This window comes from Semicossyphus pulcher, unplaced genomic scaffold (genome assembly GCF_022749685.1).
Source record: "Semicossyphus pulcher isolate SPU_LCO1_2020_fin unplaced genomic scaffold, fSemPul1.0.p SCAF_2, whole genome shotgun sequence".
Classification (NCBI taxonomy): domain Eukaryota; kingdom Metazoa; phylum Chordata; class Actinopteri; order Labriformes; family Labridae; genus Semicossyphus; species Semicossyphus pulcher.
Genome location: NW_027211693.1, coordinates 7,716,499 through 7,743,681, shown reverse-complemented (window position 1 = coordinate 7,743,681; position 27,183 = coordinate 7,716,499). Strand labels below are relative to the sequence as shown.

Sequence of the window (27,183 nt, the reverse complement as noted above, 5' to 3'; positions counted from 1 at the left end):
ACAACACGCACACACACACCTTCAACTCGCGCTTCTCCAAGAAAATTGCTGCCGGCTCGTCTCTGCCATCACTTTCCCAAACAGGAGCAACATTTGATACTGTAATCGCTGTGCTGTCGTGAAGAAGATGAAGAAGAAGGGCTTAACGAGCTCCTCAAGGGAGGTGTGATGATACTCCGCTTCTTTTTTTTACTGATTTGGATCAAGCCCTGACAGGAAGAAGACCTGGAGGATTTATCGCACCCTGTCACTTGCTCTGAGTCAGATCTGGGCCTTGTTTGCAGCCTTGATGAAAAGATGAAGCCCTCTCAGTTTTCAATACAGTTCCTTTTATTATTATACTAGAAATAGATTTAATTACAATCGAAGGATTTATGCTGTAAGGGTGACGATGTTTTCAATATCTGTAAAAGAAATTAGAGCGTAAACTTGACCACACAGATTCTACTGAGTCTAAATAAGTGGCAAATTGCAGCTTATAGTTAACTGGAAATTGTATAACTGGCAGGGAAACATCACTGCTACTCACTGGTTTTGGCAAAATGTGCTTGCTTCAACTCCACATAGTCATGTGATATTCTCCTCGCAATAAATGTTTGTTTTGCTCCTCTCTTCTGCCGATGGCTCAACCCAGAATCTTTATTCTTGTTGTGGTAAGAATATAAGGTCCTCTTTCTTAGGGGAAATCCCCAAACTCACAAGATTGGTGTGTTTTGCAGTTCAAATTCACTGGAAATATGATGGTAAAACTAGGTTCTACACTGCATGGTTTTATGCTGGCACTAGAAGATGCTCAAAGCAACTCTCTAAGCGGTCAAACATGTGGGATCAGAGGACACAATAGAAAGACTGAAGTCATTTGCCTGGGTGAGGGTTTGGGGCGATGGATGGGCAACAAACCGGGACTTTCAGACAGTCAAGTTATTATTTTTACCCTCACTGTGCTGTGGTTCCTAAACATAGCAAGTTAGAAAGGAAGATTTTAAAACATACTTAACCACGAGGTAGAGAAGAAGAAGAAAACAATTAAGTGGTAATCTCGAAGATCTCAGTTTCGTTCTCTTTGGCGCCACCTATGCCGATAAACGGTAATTGCGGGAGCAAACTTCCCAGATATCCAGACAGTGTTGCGAGTGTGACATCCACGGTTAGCTGTAGTCATCGATCTTTTCTTTGTTTGTTCAGCCATAGTAGATTACTGTTTACTCGCAACACTTGCAGAGACCGGAAAAGCAGCCGCTTAGCTCCGCCTACCCTCTCTGGCAGACCAACCACTGAAATGTACCTTGAAGCAGGGACAAACGGGGACCTCCAAACAGACCAAACCACATGCTAAACATAAAGACAACAGACCTTAAACAGACACTAAAGTGTAACAAATCTAACCACGTGTTAGAAAGAAAGAAAACACATTAAAACAGATGCTAAAGAGTGCCTTAAAACGGACGCCAAATACATGCTACCGTGTGCGTCTGCATAAGTTGTGACAAAGTGATTGCCTTTGACAACATGGAATCCAAGAACATGTTGTTATGCACGGAATGTTGTGCATTATTTTTCATACAAATCAATACAGTTTGAAAAAACAGGAAATGAAGAATGACAGTCGCTGATTGCACAGTTTATAGAAACTCTATCTTCATTAACAGAGAGTGCCGCAGACCTCCCTGCGCTGTGTGATTGGCAGGTGACCTCCAGGAGGTGAAGTGCAAAAACACCACAGCAATGAGCACTTAGCACATGTTGACAAGTTGTTGACAAAAAGAAAAACCTGAATTTCCCTGCATGAGCACAGTTAGGACAGGGCCTGAAGTCACTGTTTGGATGCAGAGCACGCAGAGGTGACGGCGACTGACAGGCGATGCCAGCCCTGCTGCCTGCCCTCCCTCGAGATCTCATAGTGATGTAACATCCATCGCCCTACCAGAGGGGGTCGGTTGTTGAGGCATTTTAATAAAAGCTCAAGCTGCAGCATTCAGCACTATCAGAATATCTTTGTGTTCAGTTCCAGATGCCTTTGACCGACCGAGACCTCCATAGCGGTGGGTCTTTCCCCTCTAACAGGAGGAGAGCTGTTTGGTCCGAGCCCAGGTGTCTGAGACGCTTGGCTGACAGCCATTCAAACTCACTGGCGCAATTGTTTTCTTAACTCTTTCTTTTTTTTCTTTTCACACCGGTAGGAGCGAGTCTGTTCCAATGCAGGATGTACAAATCAGGCAGATCAGCAGTCTGTCTTGACGTCAATGGTGCCGCCTGTGATGCTTGATATTCCCCTTTTTACTAAGCGTCTGCGGCTCCCTTTTGTCAAAGTCAGTGTGTTAAGTTGCAACTTGACGCAGCTGTGGTTTATTTTTGCAGCAGCTAAAAACAGAAAAGTACTTTTGGAATGAAGTTAAATGAATGAAATTAGTTTTTTTTTGTTGAACGCTACATTTTAAGATAGAAGCCTGGGCAAACACGCTCGATTTGCAGGAGCTTGTTTGCAGCGATTAAAAGCCCTGGGAAGAGAATGATCACAAATAAGGCCTTGTGTGATGACACGCACACACACAGAGCAAAAGCACCCTCACAGGAAGACAAATGGTTTCCTCTTAACACCTGTTGTGGTTGTGGCTGTTCCTCCTCTGGCTCGGTGTGTCTCCTGTCTGATTTATGACCCGGTATTTGTTATTGCAAAGATTTTTATCACCAAGGACACAGGCGCAAAAAAATGCATCAACAAAGCGCGTTGCTGTTTGAATAACAGTGACATTGCACAATGTGTGAGGCTGATATACGCCATCAATCCAGGACTCTCTAAGAAAAAAGATCTGTAATCATCCTCCGATAAACATGTCAGCTTCGGTGGAATGCGTGTCTGACGAAGCCTGAAGTTGGCAGTGATTTTCCAAAATATGGTTTAGCCTCTTGTCTTGAGTGTGTGTGTGTTTTATTTTCTCTGTGGCTGACCACAGAAGCGGTCACGCCGTCACTCAGGAAAACATGGTCGACATGGAAAACAAAGTCAAAGATTCAACAAAGGCAGCGCGGAAAAAGCCCTTCACACCTCTGTAACTCTGTGTGACTGTGAAACACTTCCACTCACTTCCTCTCAAGCCCTTTGACTCTGTTCATTGTGAATATGTTGTTCTTCGTCCACACTGCAGGTTAAATAAAGGTTATAAAGGAAAACATTTCCCCTTAATGCTTTAGCTGCTGTGGCTTGAAAAGGACTCAGTATTGCTGGGAAGGAAATGGCTCCAATCGTGCCTAATTTAACATTTTAAATATAAAGCCTTCGCTGTGGTTTATGTGCGAGTACATGGTGAGCACAAATTGAATTTTTCCTGGGAAATATGAGCCCTCGAGCGCACAAGTCGTACTGTTTCCCTTGGCAAGGCGGGAGGACAGAACGTGGGTAGCGAAAGCCAGAAAAAGAAACAAATGGAGCAAGAAAGGAAGAGTTGAAAATGTAGGAAAGGACAGAGGAAATTAGAGGAAAGGTGGGAAGAGAAGGAGGGGTGGATGCCAAAATATGGAGAGAGAGCCAGGAAGGTAGAACAACCTGAAAGTAGGTAATAAAACTGGAAAAGGACAGCCAAGAGGGAAATGCACAGTGTCAAGGACACACCATTAACTCAGTTTCAATTATGTCAAAGGAACTTTTTATGTAAGTAGCTGTAAGACTGACTATGTTGGATGTCCAGACTAATCCCCAGGCTTCTCAGCTCAGTCTGCAGGCTGCTGCGAACACCAGGTTTTTTCTACACGCTGCACTTTGTGATGTCACAAAGTGCAGCCTCAGCAGGCTTCAGAGAGCTGGCCAATCGGAAGAAAGTGGGCTTGTCAGGGCGGGTTTTCTCACTGAGCCGTTTCATGCCGAGCCTGTATGAGGGCCTGCACAGAGCACCAATGTTAGAAAAAAGAAAAAAGAGTTTTTTTTTAACTGTAAATTATGCAAAGCTACACAGGTATCACAGAGTGAAATATGAAGCTTGAAATTAGCATAATACCCCCTCCCCCCCTTTAAGATGATCTACGATGCACATAAATAAACTAAAAGGGAAGCTAGATTCAAAAACAGCTTCTGGGTTACTTTTCAGTGAAGGCTGAAGTTTAATTCAACATATCGATTGAACTAGGGGGGAATCTTGAGTACGAGTGCAGGTTTTCCTCAGTGAACAGTTTATGTCATTCAATCTCAAAACAATTTTTAATACATTTTAGATGGAGGCAGACTGAGGGTGCTTTCACACCTAAAGTCAGTTTGTTTGATCCGATTTGTTACAAAGTTGCATTTTGCCTCGAGTTTGGTTTGTGTTCACACCGCAGCTTTTACCAGCGGACCAAAAGTTTGGAGGCATGAGGAAACTGCTCTCTGATTGGTCAGAATTTCCATTGTGGGAAAAGTCCCTGAAGTAAACGAGAGAGAGAGAACACACTCCTGTTCACGTATAGTTTTCTAACTTTAAACAGACATTGTTCCACAGTTCGATCAGTTCCACTCTCATTTAGTTTTTAAACACCTCCGTGTTCTTGTTTGTTTCCACAAGCATTTGTGAAACTCTTTGGTCAGCCCATATTTCTATTTCCTTGTCGCTCACCCACGTCTGTCCTCTACTCATCTTGCCGCCTTGCTGTGTGGCTGTCTCTGCAGGTGGTTGGATCTCAAAATAACTTGGATCGGATGGACATTTGTTCCATTTTTTGTTTTTTTAAGAAAACTTGTGGGATGTGTTATGATGAATATATCTGATCAGGTTGCTGGAAATCAGCAAAGTTAATCTGCATTCAATGTAATGTTGTTACTTAAACATGTGACCATTAATGTATGCAGGTACTCTGTATTTTAGTGTGTGTGTGTGTGTAAGATGGAGCAAACAGGAAAAATACATTTTTAGTGGAGCACATCACACAGGTGGAGTTTTACCTACCTTGACATTACCACACGCACACACGTCACATATGCACACACGCGCACACACACACAGTCTCCAGGTCACTTCAGTGTGGGTGTGTTTGGTAAATATGCCATCCCTGCCTTCCTGAGTCCGGGGAGAATGTGGAGCTTTCATTCGTCTGATTAAGGGGCGAGGACAAATATGCCCTTAAAGGCGAGGCCCAGCTATATCCCCCAACCCCCAACACACACACACACACACACACACACACACACACACTGACAACCTTAATAGCGTGTAGCCCCAACACAGGTGCTATCCCACATGGGTCTTTCCAAAACAGAAGAAGGGTGGAGGCCTGAGACGATCAACCTGACATGGAAGTTATGCTGTAGCTTTAGTAGGAGGTTTCCATCTGAAAGTACCATGCCACTTTACCTACTGTACGTTATCCATGAGTCATGCAGCAGTGGAGCATCCTTTACAAAATGACAAACATTTCCTGTGTGCCGAGAAGACGTGCCTCACATCAAGCGTCAACATAAGACTGTGCACGGCAGCCTGCATACATTACAGGAAGCAGATTAGATTAGATAGACAGGCAGGTACAGTAGGTAGATATCTTTTTATAGATATTGTTTTGTTTGGCTTTAGCCTCAATACATAACTTTGGCTAAGCTTGGATAGAAAATAAGACTTACAATGGAAAATAGTTTTCTTGTCTGTTTTTAGAGTTAAACATGCTGCAACGTGTAAACGAGCTCGGATGAAATCACACTTGTTCCACCATCTGTTCCAAATAATTTGTATTTCACATAATATGTGAGTGGAATAGGAAATTATAAACTTTATTATTCGGCCATGTGCTTCAAATTTAGATGTTACAGACAAATTCCCACTGACTTTTCTTACTTTAAAGTAATAATCTCGAAGATTTTCATGTAAATAAATGTCTGTTAAGTCTCTATCTATCGCCGAATGAGGTAACACAATGGTGATCGAGCCTATGGCCCACTGATGAAAGCCTTTGCATTTGCAGTATTACAGACTGGGTGTCTGTGGCGACTTTTGCAGAAGAAATCACAAGCGGCGCCCAGTTAGTGACGTGTTTTCCATCACCCAGCAGTGGTTGGTCTGCCAGAGAGAGTAGGCGGAGCTAAGCCGCTGCTTTTCCGCTCTCTGCAAGTGTTGCGAGTAAACAGTAATCTACTATGGCTGAACAAACAAAGAAAAGATGGATGACTACAGATACAACTTCAACAATAAGTGAAAATCCAAAGAAAAAGAAACAAATTGGACGCTCAGATGAAGCAAACAGTCTGAAAAGGAAAGCGACCGTCAGCGAGGAAAATCAAGAGTTACAACCGGAGCCAACCGTGGACGTCACACATGCAACACTGTCTGGATATCTGGGAAGTGTGCTCTCTCAATTACTGTTTATCGCCAAAGAGAACGGAACTGAGATCTTCAAGATTATGTCTTTAATATTCTCTAATATCTTTCAAACCGTTGCAACATGAAAGCAGTCAAAAACTTGCTTTGGGTAGGCATTTCTAGTTTTATCTTAGATCTACATTGTAACTGACTGCTATTATGAAACCTTTGTTTACTTAGTGAACCAGGAATATGAGAATATTAATATACTTTTAGCAGACTAGAGTAATACTTAAGTTCTCTCAGGCTGTCACATTTCTACTCTAGTGGAATATTCATGCGTAATATCTTCCCTTTGTCTCTTTTGTCTCAGCTGTGACACATGGTGAGGGAGAGCCCACACCAGCACACTTTCATCATCAAACTTTTCTATGGAATCTAAATTCCTCTGCTGAGCGCTCAAGCACACACACACACACACACACACACACACACACACACACACACACGCTCCACTCTGCTATTTATGATCATGTGCCATGTTTCCGTTCTCCCCCTTCCTCCCCACGTGACTCTCCTCCCTCCACGCTTAACCTCACCTCCCTCTCTCTCTCTGTCTCTATCTCTCTCTCTCTCTCTCTCTCTCGCCTTGTAATCTCAAATAGGTTTCACATGAAGCTGTGGTCAGGCCTTGTTTCTCATGGCGGAGGCATGTCACTGCAGACACTTCCTTTTTGCCTTTTTGGAGGATGGAACATTTAATTTCTGGTTGAGAGTTTGGCTTTGCACCCCCAACATTGTTTGATTTATGCATTATTTAATTTCCTCTCTGAAAATTGGATGCAGCGGGGCTACTTTTTCTCTGTGACAGTGGTGATACTGTGGTGTGTTTGGAGCAGTTTAAATGGAGGCAGTTATTATTATGATATTTGCATAAGAGCGACTCTTGGAGCTGTTATGCAGCTATGTCAGCTATGCCACAATTTATGTGTAGGGGATTGTACGTTGTGCATCTCTGTTTAACCCACTTAAATGTGTCGAGTCTGCAGTGTTGCTTTTGTAATACTTTACTTTGAGTTTATAATTTGCTTTCCCCTTTTTCAACATGTCATCCCTTTCAATGGCACCAAGTTCAACAACGTGCTATTCATCACTTTCATATTTTTCTGCACAGTTGAGCTTAAACAACATTGGGTAACGCTTTGTTTTAAGGTCCTTGTAGTTAGCATTAGTTGTCCTTGTAGGATTCTTATTAACATTAAATGTTAATAATACTATAAAAGTGCATATTAAAGGGTTTATTTACCTAAATAAGGCACTGTTCTCTTTTTAGATCCAGTAGCTACAAAAAAGCACAATTAACTGTTAATAAGCGTATAGTTAATTGCTAATTACTGCATAATAAAGTATGAATTAATCTCAATAAAGTAACTGTTAAACTTAGTAAAGGCTTAACAATGACATAAAAGGTAAGTGTTATATGTGAGTGTGAGTTATATATAAGTTAATTTTAAGAAACTTAAAGCTTTTAAGCTGTCTATAAATAAAGTTTCGTATAAATGTCTTAAAATTAGGAATGCACGATATTATCGGCACGTTATCAGCATCAGCAGATATGTCATTTTTCTGCCAATATTTTCCACCGATAAAACGACACTTTTGCCTATTCTGCCTAAATGCTCGATGATTCCCTAAAAAAGCCTGACGTAATCCTCCGACATTAACTCGGCGTGAGTGTGTGAGCGCGCTGCCTGCACCACTCCTCTTCCGTCAACTGTGAAAAAGGGTGCAAGATGTCTGCGGTATGGCAGTTTTTCAAAGTCTCCGAAACGGACAGCAAAGTTGTGCTCAGCATCGGTCATGCGAGGAGGGGCCAAATCTCATTCATTCAACACTACACATTTAATCACCCATCTGAAGAGTCTGCCAGTGGGCCACTACAATAAGAGTAGGCATGATAGCAATGCCACTACAGGGGAGACTTGATGTTCTCTGCAATTAGGTGGGGAAAAAATGTGACTTATATATCGGTGTAGAATTCGGCAATCAGCAAAAAGGGTTGGAAAATATCGGCATATCGGATATCGGCAAAAAATACAAAATCGTGCATGTTTTTGTTTTATGTGACTCGGTAGGCTGTAAAACTGAATTGCCCTCTGGGATAAATAAAGTTGTCTCAAACTCAGACTCCCTATTTATAATCTAACAAGCATGATTATGATACTATTATTAACACTTAGATAGTCTTATTAACATATATTTAATGTTAATAAGCTGTTTTAAGGACTTATAAGGGTCTTATTACCTATTAACTAACACGTAACACAAGGACTTTTATATAAAGCGTTACCTAACATTTGATGTGTACATTTTTCAATCAGCAGAAACTTAATCTGCAAATCTTTCGAGAATTGATTATTGTTTAAGTCAGTTTTCAAGCAGAAATGCAACATGTTAGCCCGCTTTAATTCTCTACACATATTTAGACTGACTTTGTTGAGTTTTGGACCACTGGTTGATTTAAAAAAGTGAAGATGTCACCTTAAGATTGAAAATATTGCTTCAGGCAATAGTGATGAACAATTAGCCCTATTTTCTGATGCTTTGTTGCCCAACTATTCAAATTATTATAAGTTCATCAGTGGTGAAAATAATCAATTTAAGCCCTATATAACTGCCCTAAAATCTGAATTTGCACTCTTTTGAATAAAGCAATAGTAGTGATTTTTACATTAAATTGAAACAATAAAACATGTTGATTTGACTGACTGATTTGCACTTGTTGTAAGTTTTATATTCTTATTTTACATCATGAGTGATGAGAAAAACAGACAAAACAGGCGTGTGCATATATGTGTTGTGTTTGGAGGTGTGTGTATGTATTCATGCATTTGTACACATGCGGTTATGTCCGTTTGGTGCACAGTATGCGTAAGTGCACTGGTGAATAGACCTTATCTGTGTGGTCCTGCAGCTGTTACGTATGCGCATGTGTACACGTGTGTGCAAATGCATGTTCATTGCATTAAGAACTGTACGTGAGCAAGTGCACTGTAGAGTATGAGTGCAGGACTTGTGGAGTGATGGAGGAGAGGTTTTGTGGGAGGCGGCGAAGGGGAGGGTCGGGGTTCGGTCCTGTAAATGTGGCCGTTTGTGTGTGAGGGAGGGTAAGAGAGGCAGGAGGGAGGGGAGGAGGGGGGAGTACTGGATGTAGCCTGCTGTAGACACAAGGGTGGATTGATAGTAAACACACACTCCGGGTCTAGTGGATCTGCTGCCGGTAGCCGGGCTAACAAGCCCTTCATTAAGGCCGTCTGATACACTCACTGAGCGCCTTTGTTGAAGTAGGAAGCAAAAAGTACACCAGACAGATTTGACCTGAGAACGTTGGTATGCGCTGCCAGCAGTCGCAAGCGTTTTTTTTTTCTTTCACCCCCTCCACCTCTCGAGAAGGGTTTATTTTCGTCGTGCTGAACAGGTTGTCTTGTGGCACGCGCCAATTCTCCCTTCCTCTTGGGAAATACTGCGGTAAAAATATAGATTCACAGAATCATTTTGCTCTGAACGTGTGGGATGCACGTAAAGAGTGTATGTGTGCAGTGTGTTATTGACCTCCAGTACTTGAATGTGTAGAGTTTAGTGGGCAGATGCTTTTTTTGATATATTCTCACATTTCTTTCATGACCTCAAAAGCGCTTTAGGTGGTGACCGTCGCTTTTTTTGCACTCCATCTAAATGTTGACACAAACTTACCTTTTATTCCACTCATATATTTCTGCTTGCCATGTCCTCGTGCTGAAAAGTGTCAGGTGTGTTTATGTAACCCCCGCTTTGCTATGTTCTAATTTATATTCTGTTATTCTTGACTGTATCTTGTTACAGTTTGCTGCTACAACGGCCTAATTTCCTCTCTGCGGCCATTAAAAGTTTGGCGTTGCCTTATCTTACAAGGACAACAGGACCGCACATGCAGCGCTGGACGTGCTGTAGTATATCACTCTACATACAGTATATACCTCCAACATGGTCTGGGTTGTGCGCGCTCGAGCAGCATGATATAGGGTGTAGTTGTGGCTACAGAGGGAAGTGCATTGCAGTGACCAGTGGAGCATAAAGGCCGCTGTTGTATCAGGGTTTCATGTTGTGGCACCCTAATGGCTGGGAGGAGGCGAGCGAAGGCCTGCAGCAAAATGAGCCCTGCACGTGCCCGTCCTAATGTCACAGCCCCATTCAAATGTCTCCAGTGACCGAAATCCTTCCTTCTACTGTCACAATAAAAGAGTTTTGAACCAAATGCGAAACTGGTTCTACCGTCTAAGAAATGTATAAGGGGTTTACTATTACCTAATGGTTTAAAAAGCAACAATAATCCGTTCAGCTACTTTAATGACATGAGTGACATCTGTAATCAACAGTTAGAAAGGTAGACCCACTGCCTTTTATTAATAATTTAACAGTAGACTTGATGGCCTAATATAAAATGTTAAACCACTACGTCTGCAGTTAATATGCCACTAAACTAATGTCCAGTAAATACCTACAAGTTCCTCTCTTTCAAACCGGCCATAAAGCTTTCAGTTATAAATATGAAGTTAATCATTAATTAAGGGTATTGGGTCCAGAGTTGGTAGCTTTGAATGTTTATAAAGCCAGTTTATTGCTTTTTAATAAGCTATTGGCAAATATTAGCAAATCAGGACTGTGGAGTCACAGTAAGTAAATGAGGACTTTTTTACGGACCATCAGTTGTTTCCTGTTGTAAATGCTAATAAGTCCTGATTCCCTGCTGCTATTTTCCAGAAGGTGCATGGTCAAAGGGGTGTTTCACAACCTGGCAGCCTACAAGAACCCATTAATGGCTTATTACCAATACAGGAAAAGAAAGACATTGGGTAAATCCTGCAAACATTTCAAAGCATGTCTTATAAGAGAGTGATGATCAACATAAACCATCAAGAACTGCCACAGAAATACTTCACAACATCACCCTTGATGTCTGAACTGAATGCATGATGGGGACCAAAACAGTTTTTGTACCAGGCTTTGAAGTCGCAGTCTCGAAGATCTCAGTTTCATTCTCTTTGGCATCAACTGTGGTGATAAACGGTATTGCAGGAGCACACTTCCCAGATATCCAGACAGTGTTGCATCCGAGGTTGGCTCCGGTTGTAACTGACGGTCGCTTGCCTTCATCTAAGCGTCCAATTTGTTTCTTTTTCTTTGGATTTTCACTTATTTTTGAAGTTGTATCTGTAGTCATCCATCTTTTCTTTGTTTGTTCAGATTACTGTTTACGCGCAACACTTGCAGAGACCGGAAAAGCAGCTGCTTAGCTCCGCCTACCCTCTCTGGCAGACCAACCACTTTGCTGCACAGCTGGGAATTTTAATATAGAGGTCTTCAGGGATTCACTCGCTTTTGGAGCCATCCTCAAGTGGCCATTGGAGGAACTGCAGTTTTTGGCACATCTACGTTGAAATGTTACCCCTTGTGCAAAACCAACTCTCCGACTTTTCTAACGCGCAGACGAGGCATGGTCTAAGATTACAAGAAGACACCTATTATCATTTAAACTTTCTCATAACTCCGTCATAGGATCATTTTCTGCCTGGCCGTCTCATCCCCTGTGTTTTTCAAAGAGACAAACCTTTATTCGTTTGAAGATCAAAAGGACATCAAGATGACTTTTCCTGCCTGCATTAAACCAACCAACCTCCACAAACCATGTCATTATGGTTGTCTGACATCCTCCCTCTTACTGCTGCATTTCTCTGTTTTTGACAGAAGTTCAGAAGAGTAATGGTAAAATGTTTTCAGCAAAGATTTTATATCTCAGTGCGTAAATTTTACAACTTCTAGAGTATCTCTCTGTTTGTATGCTCATGCATGCGAGGCTTGGTTTTCGGAAGGGGTTTGCAAACCACCAGGGGAAACTTGTCATTAGAGGAATATGTGGAAACAAGGATGTGGTGGGCGCTCCAATTAAGTATCTATCACTTTTCCAGCGACCCATTAAAAAGCCCTGAGGTTTAAGAGGCTCTGCTGACATTTTATTAAGGTGGAATGACTGACATAAGGATTCCGGTCATTTCTGCTGGTGGTGGCCGTGGTGTAGAGAGGAACTTTAGGCTTAAAGCTTCATGCTTCTGGTCAGGAAAATATTGTTTTTTATGAGTGCTACTCAAAGAAAAACAGTATTCTGTACACGTGCTATCTATTACATGACTGTCCATCCTTGAAGAGGGGTCCTTCTCAGTTATTTCTCTTATTTCTGTTACCCAAATTTGATGTGTTGAATGTTGTACAAATGTAAAACCATGCCATATATGTCATTTTGCCAGAATGATAAACGTCACGCTCTTCATACAATTGACCCTTCGCTCAGGCCCGCCCCCCTTGGTAACTGTTGCTACGTCTGTCAAGCTTTCGCACCAGCATATAAATATCTAAATTTGAGGATTTCTGCTGTCAGACTTGCAGATTCCATATGCAATGTTTCGCATTTCTCCTTGTTCTGTAAGCTTATCAGGCCTCCTACGCCTAGTTACGGTTGCTAACGTAGGATTGGACAGAGGCTGTAGAAGGGAGGGGCTTAGGGAAGGGTCAATTTCGAAAGCACGTCTCTCCTTTTATGAAGATGACACATCATGTTATGGAAGGTGATTCTGATTGGTTGTCTATATATGAACCATAGACTTCTCTATCGCCCCCTGCTGACTGGCTGCAGTGTAGGTCATAAAGCCCGCCTCCTCCATGTTAACAGATGGGACATGAGTCAAACTATAAATTCAAAATACACGGCAAATACATTTTTCTGAAACATGGTTTCTGTCATTATAGTTAGTTCTTGTCATGCTGATTTATGTCCAAGTGTTCATTTTTCTGACAAGTTTATTTTTAAATTGTTATTTGATGCTGTAAAAAAGACGATTGACAGCTCTGGTGACCAATACGGCTCCTGCAGTGTAGGACGATCGGCGAGAGGAAACGTAACTAAAACAATCACTACAGTCATCGAAGTTCCCATACCTGTGAACGTTAACCTCAGACCGCCGCAAAGAAGTTGTTCTGCTGTTAAACACGCCGGCAAGCAGTCATTGATAGTGACACACTGAGACCAAACCCTTACCAGCCTGATTAGACTGAGTATAGCCTTGGCCCAGCCTGACTCTGGTCATATCATGGATACTGGGAACAGAGTGGACTTCCAGTATAGAGGCTGGTGTCATAGAGAATGATTAAATAGATTGAAAAGAATGAGTAGTAAATATTTCGGAGTTAGTCACAGGCATTACTGTTCAACCTGACCCATTTGCAGTGGGAGAGCTCACTGTACAAACTGTTTTTGCTTCATCATCAAAACCCTCTCTCTTTGACTCACTATCAGACCGACTTTCGGGTCATCTTGAGTCAGCAAGTTTCAGCCTCCAAAGTCTCCAAACTGAGAGGCTCTTGATGATTACTTTTTTTTTTTTCGTTTGCTTTGCCTTTACGACTGGCTGCGTGCCACCTCCAGGACCTCTTAAGCTCGCCCACATCACCAGAGAGCAGCCGCTGCAATGCATCAGCTTAGCCCTGGCCATATATTTAAGTGATTGCTGACATAATTTATGAACGGAATGAAAAATAAAGTCTGCATTGCAATAAAATTTAAAAAAGGGGGGGGGATCTATAATTTATTTGGCCTGCCACAAGTCAGCACTCTCCGCCACCAACCCCCCCACTCACATCTCATTTCTGTGCATTTGCAGTTTTCTCCTTCCTCCTCTTTTTCCCTCTCAGGAGCGCAGGGGGCCCATCTTTAGGGGGTGGTAGGTTTCTGTTTTGGGGGGGCATCAAGGTAGTGCTGGAGGGGGGTCGGCGCTGGACTTTTGGCTCCGGTGCAGGAATGCCTTCACGTTTACAAACAAACTGGCTCATTCGCTCGCCCTGTTTGCCTTTGTGGCTTTATTTTTTTTTTTCAAGGCCTGTACGGGCAAACACACTGCAGGAAACACTGGCTTGTTGATCGCCTTCACAGACCCGCTCATAAACCCAGCAAGCATGAATGCAGAGGCCTGTGTGTGTGTGTGTGTCGCTTGTGTACTTCAGAGCAGCTCCAGACATCTTTCCCCCTTTTTTAATAAACCCGAGGGGTGTTGTTTAAGTAAACAACCAAATAATTATTAACCGTTGATTCATGAGATTGAGGCACAAGGGGGCAAGCACGTTCTCAAAGTCAGATTTCAAAGTAAATAAGAAATTACGCTCTGATTGTGCTGCGAAGTTTGTCTGTTCCTGTTTATGAATGTTGCTTGGAAACAACACTAAATCACATTGTTCAACATGTGGCATCTCTCTCGCTCCCTCTCGCTAATTCCTTGCTCGCTCGCCCTCGCTCCGTTTGTAAACAGGGACCCGGGATGCATGGCCTCATTGTTTTGCATCATTATTACTGACAGGCCTAAATGACTTGAGTGATGGGAAAGCCTCATACAAAATTAACCCAGCCCTGTGTGTTTACGCTGCCTAAATCATGTTGCTCATTGGCTTGAAAGAGAAGCAGAAGGGGGGAAAATAGGCCTCACATCCTGACATCTGCAAAGCACCTGTCCTGAGCTGTGCATGCTCGCTGCGCCAGAGCACACTCAAACAGCTATCTTCCCTCATTTTACTCTGAAGCCTTGAAAAACACCATGACCGCCATGTGCTTAAACAATTGACAACTTCTGCTGCGCTTTCTTCCTGTTTCCACTACGTCTTTGCATTGTTTGTCATTCAGATGATGTCACGCTCTGTTTTATATTTTCATTTAAATGTGGTCATTTAAATGAAAATCTTAGTTAAGTGCTGCTGGAGATGCTCCTAGGAGCCTACAGCTTTCCTCATCTACATTTTAATAGTTATTTACCCTTTTTTTTGTAATATTTAATTATATACTCTTAAAATACTCTTAAGCATGTACCTCCAAATATTTTTGTATGTGAACCTTCACGAGAAACAGTTTTATGAATACCCTCAGATGGAAAACGGGCTAACACTTTGTAGCATGTAGCTAAACTACTCGCCACTTGTCCACCACAAACAACCAATAAAGGTTAATTGTATCGATCAAAAGCACATTTTGTCCTGAAACCTATTCATAATCATTTCTTTTCAAAGTGAGATGTTTATTGTCCAGTTTTAGCATTGTGCAGACAGGCTATGTGGGTTAGCTAACATTTGCTAGCGACTTGCATTAGCTTACAACTACCTTAACAATATTGCTTCCCTCCCAGCCTGACAATTTTTTCTCAAATCATCTCAACACAGTGTTAATACAATGTTTATATTTGTAATAAAGCTTTAGAAACAGTAGAAAATACTGCACTGCTGGGAGCAGTAACATTACATGCAGTGATGCATTTGCTAACTTTGCTAGCTTGCAAACATTAGCCAGAAGCTTTGTCCCACTCCATATGCTAAAGGATTAGCTAGCTAGTTTATCTTTATTTTTTTGATATTAGGAAATCACCATGTTTTATTTACTTTATCAGAATGAAAGCTGAAAATAACTATAAAAGAATAAATCAATTAAACTTGAAACACAGACTTTTGTAGCACTAGCATGTAGCATGTCACACAGAGTGACCTACAGTGCAGCTGCAGAGAGAAGTGCAGTGTCCAGCGCTGCTTCGGTCCACTGAACAATTTCAGTGCACCCACATTGCTCTACATGCACACTCTCACTGTTCAATATTCCACAGCTCTGCTGAGTCACATGACTGCCTGTCCCACTAACCTCCCACCAGACGTTATCAGTGGTTATACAGGCCAATAGTTTCCTGCGAGGAGGGACTTGTGTAAGCTGCCCTGGCTCAGGACAAAGCTGTGCTTCTAGAAAGAGAGGAGGGTGGCACTGCTGGGAAAGGTGCCTGGCCTTCATCAGCCAGCGCCACCGAATTCGGAAGTGAGTCACTCCTCTGCCGTGTGCAGAATCCCTCCCAAAGGTCACCCTCACTGGCTGCCGCACGTCTCCCTGTCAGCCGTTGCATAATGCCAGCAGTGCTGAAGGAAAGAGGCTGCAGGAGGAGGACTGTATTTACACTTCATACGCAGCACATCAGAATTGTTGGTTAAACAGACTCTTTTTTTCATCCAAAGAGCTGCTGCGGACAGAGAGAAAAGTAATCCTATTAGTTCGATGAAACCACATGAAGCAGTAAAAGAAAACAACTGTTTTTCCACCTGTTTGTTGTTACAGTTTCAGACTGAAGTAGGCTACAGTTTGTAAAGAGGAAAATGACGGAGGCAGGCATTAAAAGCGTCAAAGTGACTCAAAAAGTGCAACACAAATTTGCCTCTGAACTGTAGGCCTGAGCTTTTTGTGATTGTGTCATTAGAGATCCTGGTTAGTTTGTGAGTTCACTCATGTTCCAACAACATGTGGTTCTTTGGCTACACAAGACATCTAATGAGATTATTAGATATGTTTTTCTCTCTGGGGCCTGCACTGAAATTTCCACAAACTCCTTTCCAAAATGGATGAGCACAGTCGGTTTCTTTTGACTCTATCGGCTCCTTCCAACTTGTTATTAAAGGGCTGGATCGTGAATTCATTTTCAAAACTTAAACAAACCCCTCGCATCTGAAAATATTCTGGAATTTCCAACATGTTTTACTTCAGTCATTAAGCCGTTTCCAGAGCAGTTACTCTTTCTCTTACCTCACGGATGAAACAAAACACATCTGTTGCACTTTAGTTCTAATCATCTATCAGCTGTCCTTCAGATGGACAAAGGATTAGCTCTGATCAGACACATCAAGGATTGAAAGGAGTTAAATACGATCCATTTCTTGCAATAATGAAATACATCAGTTTTCTTCGCTTCACCCACTTCAGGACAAATGAACTCAGATGCTAATGCAAAGGATTTGCAGGATGGTTATTCTATCTTACTGGTCTGTCTTGCACTGACTGTAGAGATTATATCAAGTTTAATTTGTTTACGTCCTGCTTGTTTGTCCCCTCTGTACCTCGATGATTTTGGTGCTTACGATGTAAAGGTAAATCTCTGAGAAAACTAAATACAGTACTTTTCCATCACTACCCATCTACCCTCAGAGTGTGTGTTTGACTTCGATCAGCCTCCGACTTTACTGCATGATTCTGTGCTTGTGTTCAGTGGATGGAGCGCTCTTGCCTGACAGCTGAATATCTGTGTCTGTTTCCTGTCCCAGATAACGGCAGTATGCAGAGAGGCTGCCCTCCTGGCCCTACAAGAGGACATCAAAGCTCAGCACATCGAGGCCAGACACTTTGAAAGTGCTCTGAACACTGTGAAGCCCCGGATCCCCGACTCTCTCATCCAGTCGTATATCAGCTATCAGCAGCAGCACAGCGGCCTGTGCTTCTTCTGAGCACGCCGCTGTGGACGAAGTCAATCTAAGGGACTATTTTTTTTACCTTTATCCTAATATTATATTAAAAGAAAACCACCAGCTGAACTTCTGTTTTGTAGCTTCTGAGAGCTACTATCTTATAGTTCCTAGAAAGACGCAGTGATGCTGGTTTGGTTTTAGAAGGCATCGTGTCAAATAGAAACTTAATTAAGTCTAACTTTGATTTTGAAACATGTCCTTAAGTTTCAAGCTTGGTCATATAAAATATTGGTAATGTATTAAACTGCATTATTTATGTATTTGTTGTCTTTTTCTTTTTTTCATAGCAAAAGAACATTTTAGCAATAAGAAAAGAAACATACACTCAGAAATTGGTTGCATCTAAAACAGGTTTAAAGGGGAAGTTTGAAGAAGAATAAGAAAGTATTTTAAAATATTTATTATTATTCAAAACCGTGTTATTTCCATCTGACATAATGTCAGGATGTTATTTTCTGGAGGTAGGGTTTGAGTGGATTTTAAGACCTCGGCCCTACATGGGTCTGTTTAAGTTCAGCTTACTGTAAGCCAAATCAGAATGTGTCTTTTCTGCATGTTTACAATGTTTTATTTAAATGTGTTTGGCTCTTTGAAACAAATATTCCCTGCATGATTTTTTTATTCATTGCATTTATGTTTTATTAAATGTTTTCATAAATGCAGAAAAGACTTTCTGCTCAGATTTGACAGGGCTGTAATAAACGCCAGGTTACTTAGACGTTTTATGACTGTTAATACTGATAGCGCAGAGCATGATCCCTGTAATCAGAGTATTACATAATGTGTCTTGGATAAAATCCATGTAGTTAGATAGCGGTATTAGACGTTTATCTGGACCCCCTTCAAGAAGCTCCGATGGTTCCTAAACCTCCACTTTGGGGAACCGCTGCTCCACATGCACGGGGAGAAAAACAGCCCCGGCTGGTATATTCATCACATCCATCCATGGAAAATCAGCTAATTGCTGTAATCGTGAGATTTCCGTCCGCACTTCCGACCACTAAGAGCCGGGATCCAGGCGGCCATCTGTCGGCCTACCAGGATTTGCTTTATCACCGAGAAGCTGCGTTTTAACATCCAGCCTGAAGAACTTCAACATGCACACAGTCGCTGCAACAGTCCGTTAACTATAATGGGGCCTTTTCCTGCTTCTTTTTTAAGCATTTGCTGACCCGAAATGGCACTGGAGGTCATTCATCTATTGATTTTTCCATTTGAATAGGATAAATTGACTTTGTATTGAACTTCCTTTTCTCATGGATCCGGATGTAGCGCATCCGCGACACCAATCAAACCAGACAGTCAGGAACAGAGAGGAGGAGGGGGGTGTTAGGAGCGAGGGGGGAGTCTTTCCCCTGGCTGCAGGGCTGCTTTTTTCTTAAGGTGGTATTTAACCCTAACCACCAGCACCACCGTTCCCAACTCCCCCACGCAAAGATCGACCCGTGAAACTCTTGAAATGTTGGGAAAATGTCCATATCAGAGAAGTTCTGCAGGCTGCAGACTCATCGCGACGCGTTTGATTTCCCATGATGAGTCTGGTGACTGTAGTAAATGCGTAATGGGAACATTCCTGAGAGCAGAGCAGACATCCTGTTGATGTTTCCTCCCTGAGCTGTCTGTAAAATCACACAGTTGTCTGTGCAGACAGTGGTTTCCAGAGTGTGGCTCCATCACCAGCGGTGGTCTTTTTATGGGGTCCAAGTCAACTTTAATTATCATTTAGAGAATAAAAACATTACAGAGGTTTGTTCGCGTCCTTTATGCAGTGGTGAATACTAGATAAGTTAACCTTTTAATACTAAATAAGAACCCAAGAAAGACCCCCGTTTATAAAGTCGTGGATAATTTGAGATTAATCTCTGATCAGTTCGAGTCGTTTCATGATCAGGTTGAAAAAGTCTCTGAAACCCTGATAAACATACATCACGTTTAACTGCTTTTATCCCAAATCTTCAGTAATAATCAGGTTTTTGGATAGTTTATTACTTCTTTTTACTTATTTGTTATATTTTAAACATGTATCATATATAAAATGCCGCCATTGCTTCTATTAGTGATACGCGTTTATAATATGGTTCGTCTATATTTTAGCAGCGAAGTTTATAACAGCAGTATAAATGTATGAAAACTGTAACAAACGTGTCTTTTTTCTTCTTGTGTGAACCAAAAATGACAAATCAGCACGAATATAAATAAACGAGGCGTTTATTACATCACTATTAGTCACATTCACCTTATTCACATCATTATTCATAACCCACAAGAACGGAAACGACTACTTTTTTCTTCCCCGAGCCCCCTCGTCAAGCCAACGCGAAATAAAACCCCCCGTTCTACCTTAACTAGTGCACACATCTCTATCGCCCGGCCTTCCACATCTGCCCAATGAATCAGGAGCGGATGCGATGTATCCTTTTTCAGTGGAGTGAATGGCCAATGGGAGTTGGCTTGTCGAGCAAACACTGAGCCCTGCGTTCCCATTCATTCAGTGCTGAACAGGCCCGCAGAGCTGGAGAGGACGCACGGCTGTCTGCGACCACACGACGCTTTTTTTGCGAGCGCAGATTCCCCGCAACGTTAACAGAAACAGCCAGAACTCAAGTCTCCGCAGATACTCGAAGAGGAGAAAGTCTTGGATATAACCTCGCTTGTATTTGATTTTATTTCGCCGAGACACCTTTACGCTATTTCTACTCTCCAACTATTCCTGCGGGACTTCTATAACTGGGTTGTCTCGCCTGAAGATCGGCCTCCCAAGTGCGCAGCAGTTCTCCCTCTTCCATCAGAGCTCCACCGTGGATTTACTTTGCTTTAAACCGGGACGAATGCATGCGTAACCCGCGCTGAACTTCACTAAAACTAACCAAGAAAAAGGGAATAACGCAAAGGGATACACTCGCTCTTGGATTAACAGGCTGTGAATGTTATGCATTAAACCTTAAAGCTTACGTTTGGACATTGCCCCTTCCTTTTGGATGGAGTTTTGGTAGGCTACTTGGTTGATGGATTCGACGTTATGGATGGTTGCATATAGGTACGTATCCTCCGTAGTATTTGACAATAGTTTTACGCATATATTGTTGCTTTTATGGTATTTATTTTACGATAGTAGCGCACGTACTGACTTCTTATGCGTCGTTAAAGCGATATAAATCTTCTGTCACATAGGTGCACAATGTCAGCCTTTCCGTGTCTTTTTCTGCGTGTTTGGCACGGAGAAAAACACCCGCAGCGGGTTAAACTCATCGCGATTAGTTGATGAAGTTGATGGATCTCCATGCCTGCTGTGTCCTTCCGTGGCTCTGCTGTAACAAACACCCTTCCCCCCACGGCGGTTGTTTTCATTCATAAGTTTTTCACCGTCTATTTGGATGCGTCCTTTAATGTCTCTTGATCTCCGGATCTGTGGGTTTTATAGGATCCTGCTTTTATGACTGCGCAGGACTTGTCTCCTTTGAACGCGATCCGTGCAGATAATCCTGTTTATAGTGCGCCTGTTGACGCACAGACTTTTAATAATACAATTTAGTTTATTTGCAAAGCGCAACAAGGCAAAATCGATCTGTTTTGGATATCTGGCTGCAGCGTTTCTCCCTGCTGTGTTTCACGGGACAGCCAGTCTTTCTGTCTTTGCAAACTGACTTGGTTTTGGCCTCGTGCAAGTCTGTTTTGCTTCATAATATCTACGAAGGCTCAAACTCAAATTCCTGATGTTGTTTATAGCATGCACACGCACATCAGATAAATTATGCGCTTCGAATAAACTTTCAAAAAATCCTGTTTTGTGACAACATGATGTTTTAATCCGACAACTTTCAAGCTCTCGGTTCGTCTTTTTTTCTTGACTAAAGTCTGTATTTTGTCGGAACTTGGTCTGACCTTTAGTTCTTTTTCCCTTCTCCTACTTTTGTCCCCATTTCCCTGAATCCTTTTTGGTGTAGTAATAGAATACTAAGTGAGGCAGCTCATTTAGTTCCCTTGGATCGCGTCCTCATTTCGTCGCCGCGGTGCATTTAAATGTTAACTAGTCATACAAATGTAAATGAGGAGGGGAAGTATTTGTAGGGCCTACTGAAGTTTAGATGTGTGCGTATTGGGGAGGAAGGTACAAAAAGTCTTGTTAATAGTCAACTTTTTTCCCGGGTTGCTTCACTTAACGGAACCAAGAGTGACATATTGTCATGTTGACAGCATCAAAACATTGAGTCCTAGTTAACCTAAAATACACAGTCAAATAGCAAAATACACATGTTGCTTTTTTTATTTAAAGTAATAATGAACGTTGTAACTTGCTGTTTTTGCTGCTGCAGAGCTGCTATGATTGTACTCATCAGAAACAGTGACACTGATTGGTTTTCACTCAGTTTAAGATCTAAACGGCCCGGGACTGTTGTTACCCGTCCTCCATCAGCACAGTGTGTTATTGCCAGTTATGCCATGTTTTGGCTCTCTCTGATCATGTCCCCTCCCTCCCTGCTTCTTCCTTTGTCTCTCCCCGGCCTCTCTTCCCCCCTCAGGCAGGTTTTCCGATGCATGCCAAGTCCACGGTGAATGTCGGAAGTGGTGATCCCCCCAGATGGAGCTCCAAAGTCAACATGGCCCCGGCGGTTCATTAGTGGTGATCCAGCAGCCTTCCCTAGAGAGCCGGCAGAGGTCGGATTACGAGCGGGAGCTCCAGCATGCCGCCATTCTCTCCCTGGACCAAATCAAGGCCATCCGCTCCAACAACGAGTACACCGAGGGGCCCTCAGTGGTACGGAGGCCCCCTGCGCCCCGCATGGCCCCCAGGCCCCAGGACAAGCAGGAGAGGACTCACGAGGTCATCCTCGTCAATGTGAACAACAATTATGAGCACCGGCCGTCAGGTCACCATCACCACGTCGGGGGCGGCGTGGTGGTTGTGTCTGGGGGACAGCAGTACGGAGGGTCCCGGGCCCCGGGACTCAGCCGCTCCACTAGCACAGGAAGTGCCGCCAGCTCAGGGAGCAACAGCAGCGCCTCCTCTGAGCAGGGACTCTTGGCACGCTCGCCCCCCACCAGGCCCGGCATGAGCTTACAGCACCACCACAGAGCGGAGCGGCCTGTTCGGACTCAGCCCAAACCCAAGGCCCTCTCACAGCCCCAGCAGGGACCTCACTTCCACCAGCCTCCACTAGAGGCTCCGCTCAAGCCGCAGGGCAAAGGGAAATCAGACTTTTCTGGCTCCGGCACTGGGGTGGTGGCTGCTGCCGGGCACCAGTTCATCTGTGAGTGCTGTGGGAAGTGCAAGTGTAGTGACTGCACGGCTCCCCGGAGCCTGCCTTCATGTCTGGCGTGTAACGGCCAGTGCCTGTGCTCGGCCGAGAGCGCGCTGGAGCACGGCACATGCATGTGCCTGGTTAAAGGCATCTTCTACCACTGCTCCAATGACGATGAGGGGGACTCTTGTGCTGACCACCCCTGCTCGCTGTCACGCTCCCACTGCTGCTCTCGCTTTCTGTGCATGGGATTAATGTCGGTACTCTTCCCCTGTCTGCTATGCTACCCACCTGTCAAGGGCTGTCTGAAGGCGTGCCAGGGCTGCTACGACCGGGTTAACAGGCCCGGCTGTCGCTGCAAGAACTCCAACACTGTGTATTGCAAACTGGAGAGCTGGGCCCCACAGAGCCAGGAGAAACCCTCTTGATTGCCCCTGTGTGTGCTTGTGATTGCGTGTGCGCGGGAGACTGATGTGGATCTTATGATGACAATGATGATGATAGTCACAAATTAATGTTTATCAAACATTCTAAGCACCTCCCACCCGCCTCCCCCTCCTCGCTGCGGAACCCTAAGGAGCTAAAAGGAGTAACGAAAACCACTCGATTATTTTTATTTTTATTTTCTCTGGATCAGGACCATGTTTTTACAGACCAGTGTTTGCCTTAACTGTTTCTATGTCTGTCCTCAGCTCCTCATTAACACTATTTTTTTATATATATGAAAAGTTTTTCTTCCGTTTTAGGTAGGCAGTTTCCTCTGGGTGTGAGCGCCCGGGGGGAGCTGCCTCTCACCAAATCTGTGAAGGACGATCTACTATAGGGCAATTATGTAGCTGTTACCTGGTATTCATAGCAAGCAGGTATGTTTGAATTTATTGGTTGCTACCACACTAAAACCGTGGTTCCTCTGCTCATGTTGCATTAACGAAAGCACATCCATCTCATAGTATTTGTTTTTTCTCTACACTTGGATATGTTTCTCTCCTTCCACCCGTCTGAACTCTTCATACACATTCTGTGGCATTCTCCCATGTTGTTGTTTTGTTTGTTTTTCTTTTTGTTTTGTTGTAAATTGTATGCTCAAAAATCCATAAGAGGAATTCTGGCTATTTTTTAAAAGAAAAAATGTCTGTTAAAACATTTTTTTTGTTGTAAAAAATATTTATTATGTGAAGCTCTATTATTTTATGATATTTATTGCAAGAGACAGTCTTAAATTTACTCATGTCTGAATATAACAAAATATCAAATACTTACTGAAAAATTAAAGGGTGGCACAAAAGAAAACTATGTTAACTTTAATGCAGAAAATATATTAATTAATGAAAAAACAGCGCTGTCTGGTGTCTTGATTGAGCTGTTGAGAAACAGCACCCGGCTTGAGGAGTGAGAGATCTGATTGGTGGACGATTTTGAGGCTATATGAGCGAGTTTTGGCTCATTTAGCTGACAGAATCTCTCTGGTGTGTGTGTGTGTGTGTGTGTGTGTGTTCACGCTGGGTGTGGAATTCCTGATGAAAAAAAAAAAGAAGCGAAATCAGCAGTGAGTAGAAACAGCTTGTAGCTCGAAATGTGACTGTTTACATTCTTGGAGGGCTTCTTTGCTGCGATTCTCCTCGCTAACCTTGAAAGCTAAACAATACAGGTCATTGACACGATTAGCCCTGAAGCTGCTAGCATCAACAGAGCCTCCATGTTTCCATGCTCACAGGAAGTAAGTCTCCCTCTAAAAAATAAAAAAAAAACTCCACTCAGCTGCTGAGAGGTCACCACAAAACTATGCACTGTAGTTTACTCCCTGGGCTTTAACGCAGCTAGATCGGGATGTTCCCAAACTCCCAAATGGTCTCCATATTGCAGAGTGCAACAGTGTGTGCCTTGAGAGCGACCATTACGAGTAGCCGGGGCCACCTGTTCAAAGATAATAAACCGTGGCTATCAATGCTGGGCTTTTATGGCCTGGTTCCTGCACTAAAGGCAACGACAGGGGCAAATTCAGCCCCCCCACTCTCCCCCCATTTGGCCGCCTCTTTTTGTCAGTGAATTTATCACTTGGGAAGTCCGCTGACCCCCAACCCCCCTCCACCTCCGGGCCCTCAGGGGATGAGATCATCACTTTGAAAGTTGGTTGGTCGGCACGGAAATGCCAACAGTTGGGGAAACACAAACTGGGAACAGGAATTTCTCTGGGACAAAGGAAAAAACATACCGTGGCTTAAGTTTGGGAAAGTGCAGAGTTGGCAGGAAAACAAAACTACCGGGTCAATAACGAGCAACATGTGACGGTGGTGCCTTCAGGTGCTGCGGGATCTTTGGAGTTTGGGAACAGGAGCCTCTTTGATTTAATTTTAAGGCTGCAGCAGCTTTGAGGAGAGAAATGTTGCACACATCAGGAGCTAATGCTAAACATGCGCACAAAGGGAGCATCTTTTAGCTCACCTTCTGTCACTGAGATGCAGTTTGTCAGCAGTGTGCTTTAAATGAACCGTCCCTCCAAATGGGCCTTCTGTACTTAATGTGCTTTTCTTTCCCCTTTTTGGTGGAATGTACCTTTTGTTGCCCTGAATAGTTAAGAGTGGATTAGCGATTTGTCAATTTCCTGTTACCTTTCAGAGCTGCAACACGAGCCCCATTTGCTCCTGGCTCCTGGATGATAGCAAACAATAGGAGGCCTTTTTTCAGGTTTCACTATAGTTCCCCTGCACGGATGAGAAGGGGGGTGGAGGAGATCTAAACTGTATTCAGAAGGCAGGGAACAGGAAGACAGTGTTTACTTGATATTTTCCAGCCTAAGCCAAATAAGGAAACAGATCCTACTCCCACCATTTCCAGAACTTGGCTGGGCTGAGTCCTAAACATGTCTCTTAAATCTCTGATCTAATCGGCGGAGGTGTCTAAAGTAACATTTTACGGCTTGTGAGTAGTTTCTTTCACTGTTCAGTCACCCTGCCACGTGAACGTGAATCTAACTGCGTCACATTTTACTCACTAGACTTTTAACAGAAGTGAAATCTGAGTCGGTATTAAGTAATTGAATGGTATAAATGGTCACAACCTCCCCCTCCTCCTCCTCCTCCTCTTTGCACTTGTTTCAGAGTAAATTTAGCCGCTCCACACGCCCACGTAATTCTATTTGGAGTTGTCAGGCTTGGCGGGTCCCTCGCTGCTGCTTTTGGGTTTTTTGGGGCCGTACAAGTGCAAACACGCATGACTACCAAGTGAGTCATGGTGGAACCTCCGGCCCACACATCCTACCGGGGCAGTCCTTTTCTTAGCCATGCAGGGCAGCGCTGCCGGCCCAGCCGCGATGGAGCAGGATACTCTATAAACAGTCATCCACCTCCTCCTCCACAGCATTCATCAGCAAAAGGCCTGCTTCAGCTTTCCTCCGCCTCCCCCTCATCTGGTTTTCATTATTTCCCCTCATGGCATATAAATAGAAATTAGCAATCAGGGGAAATGTGGGGGTGGTGGATTTTGGCGAGGAAGGCGGCTTTTTGGACCTCGGCGTGATGACCAAAGTTTATGGAAGTTATCTCCTCAGATGTTTGGACGATCTCGGCGGGCTGGAGCGACATGTGAGAGCTGATGTGTTTTAGAAACGGCTCCAACATCCACACTCGGCCTCCACAGGATTAAAATGACATGAAAATATATTAGATGGCTTAAAAACAGTTCAGCACAGGTCCTGATAAAGTCACTGCTCGGTCCAAAATACCAGAAATATAAAGTTTCCTGCTCTTGTCCGGGGAAAAGCTTGTGTTTCCAAAATGCAAACACCTTTTCCGAATAAGAAAAGCGGCCTTGTGTTTGCCTCGACCACCGTGCACTGCAGAGTTTATACTGCAGGTTTAGTTTGGAGGAACTTCTCAACCCACACAGGAACATGTAATCCTTTAATATAAGTTAAAACTGGAAAATCCCCCAACTTAAAGATGGTATATTTTCACCTAAAGAGATGGTGTTTCTTGGCTTGACAACAGAAGAGGCCAACGTATTTTGCAGCTCTCAGAGAGGTCAGTGACTGAAAACATGACTGTAACTGCACTTCCTGTGTGGAAAAGAACTGGTTGGTGTAGAAATTAGATCGACAAAATCTAACACAGGGATGGAATTAAATTGACTAGCATATTATTAGCTTCTCTCTTCCTTCTGATCTAAAGGGTTAGTTCGGGGTATAAACACATTTTCTTCCATATTTTGATAGCAGAATAAACCTCCAGTATAAACATTCTTTTGGTTTTATTTGCCAAAGTTTTGACACACCCACCTTTGAGATTTCTGCC

The 27,183-nt window shown here is 43.2% G+C and overlaps 2 protein-coding genes across 3 annotated transcripts in view; both read left to right on the top strand.

The window, feature by feature from the left end:
- Window positions 1-17,864, top strand: part of afg2a (AFG2 AAA ATPase homolog A) — a 118,438-nt gene extending 100,574 nt beyond the window's left edge. Inside the window, exon 17 of the mRNA XM_069669883.1 lies at window positions 17,454-17,864. Within this exon, the coding sequence (XP_069525984.1) occupies window positions 17,454-17,633 (180 nt within the window). The 3' untranslated portion in view covers window positions 17,634-17,864. The remainder of the gene's footprint in view (window positions 1-17,453) is intronic.
- Window positions 17,865-20,101: 2,237 nt separating this feature from the next.
- Window positions 20,102-24,404, top strand: spry1 (sprouty homolog 1, antagonist of FGF signaling (Drosophila)). 2 transcript variants are annotated; one of them, XM_069669806.1, is made up of 2 exons: window positions 20,102-20,691; window positions 22,179-24,404. In XM_069669806.1, exon 2 carries the CDS (start codon window positions 22,234-22,236, stop codon window positions 23,320-23,322), a length of 1,089 nt encoding a protein of 362 aa, XP_069525907.1. In that variant the 5' UTR covers window positions 20,102-20,691; window positions 22,179-22,233; the 3' UTR covers window positions 23,323-24,404. The 2 variants fall into 2 exon arrangements, with proteins under 2 accessions (XP_069525907.1, XP_069525906.1); XM_069669805.1 differs by having other exon boundaries at window positions 20,103-20,691; window positions 22,175-24,404.
- Window positions 24,405-27,183: the final 2,779 nt, after the last annotated feature.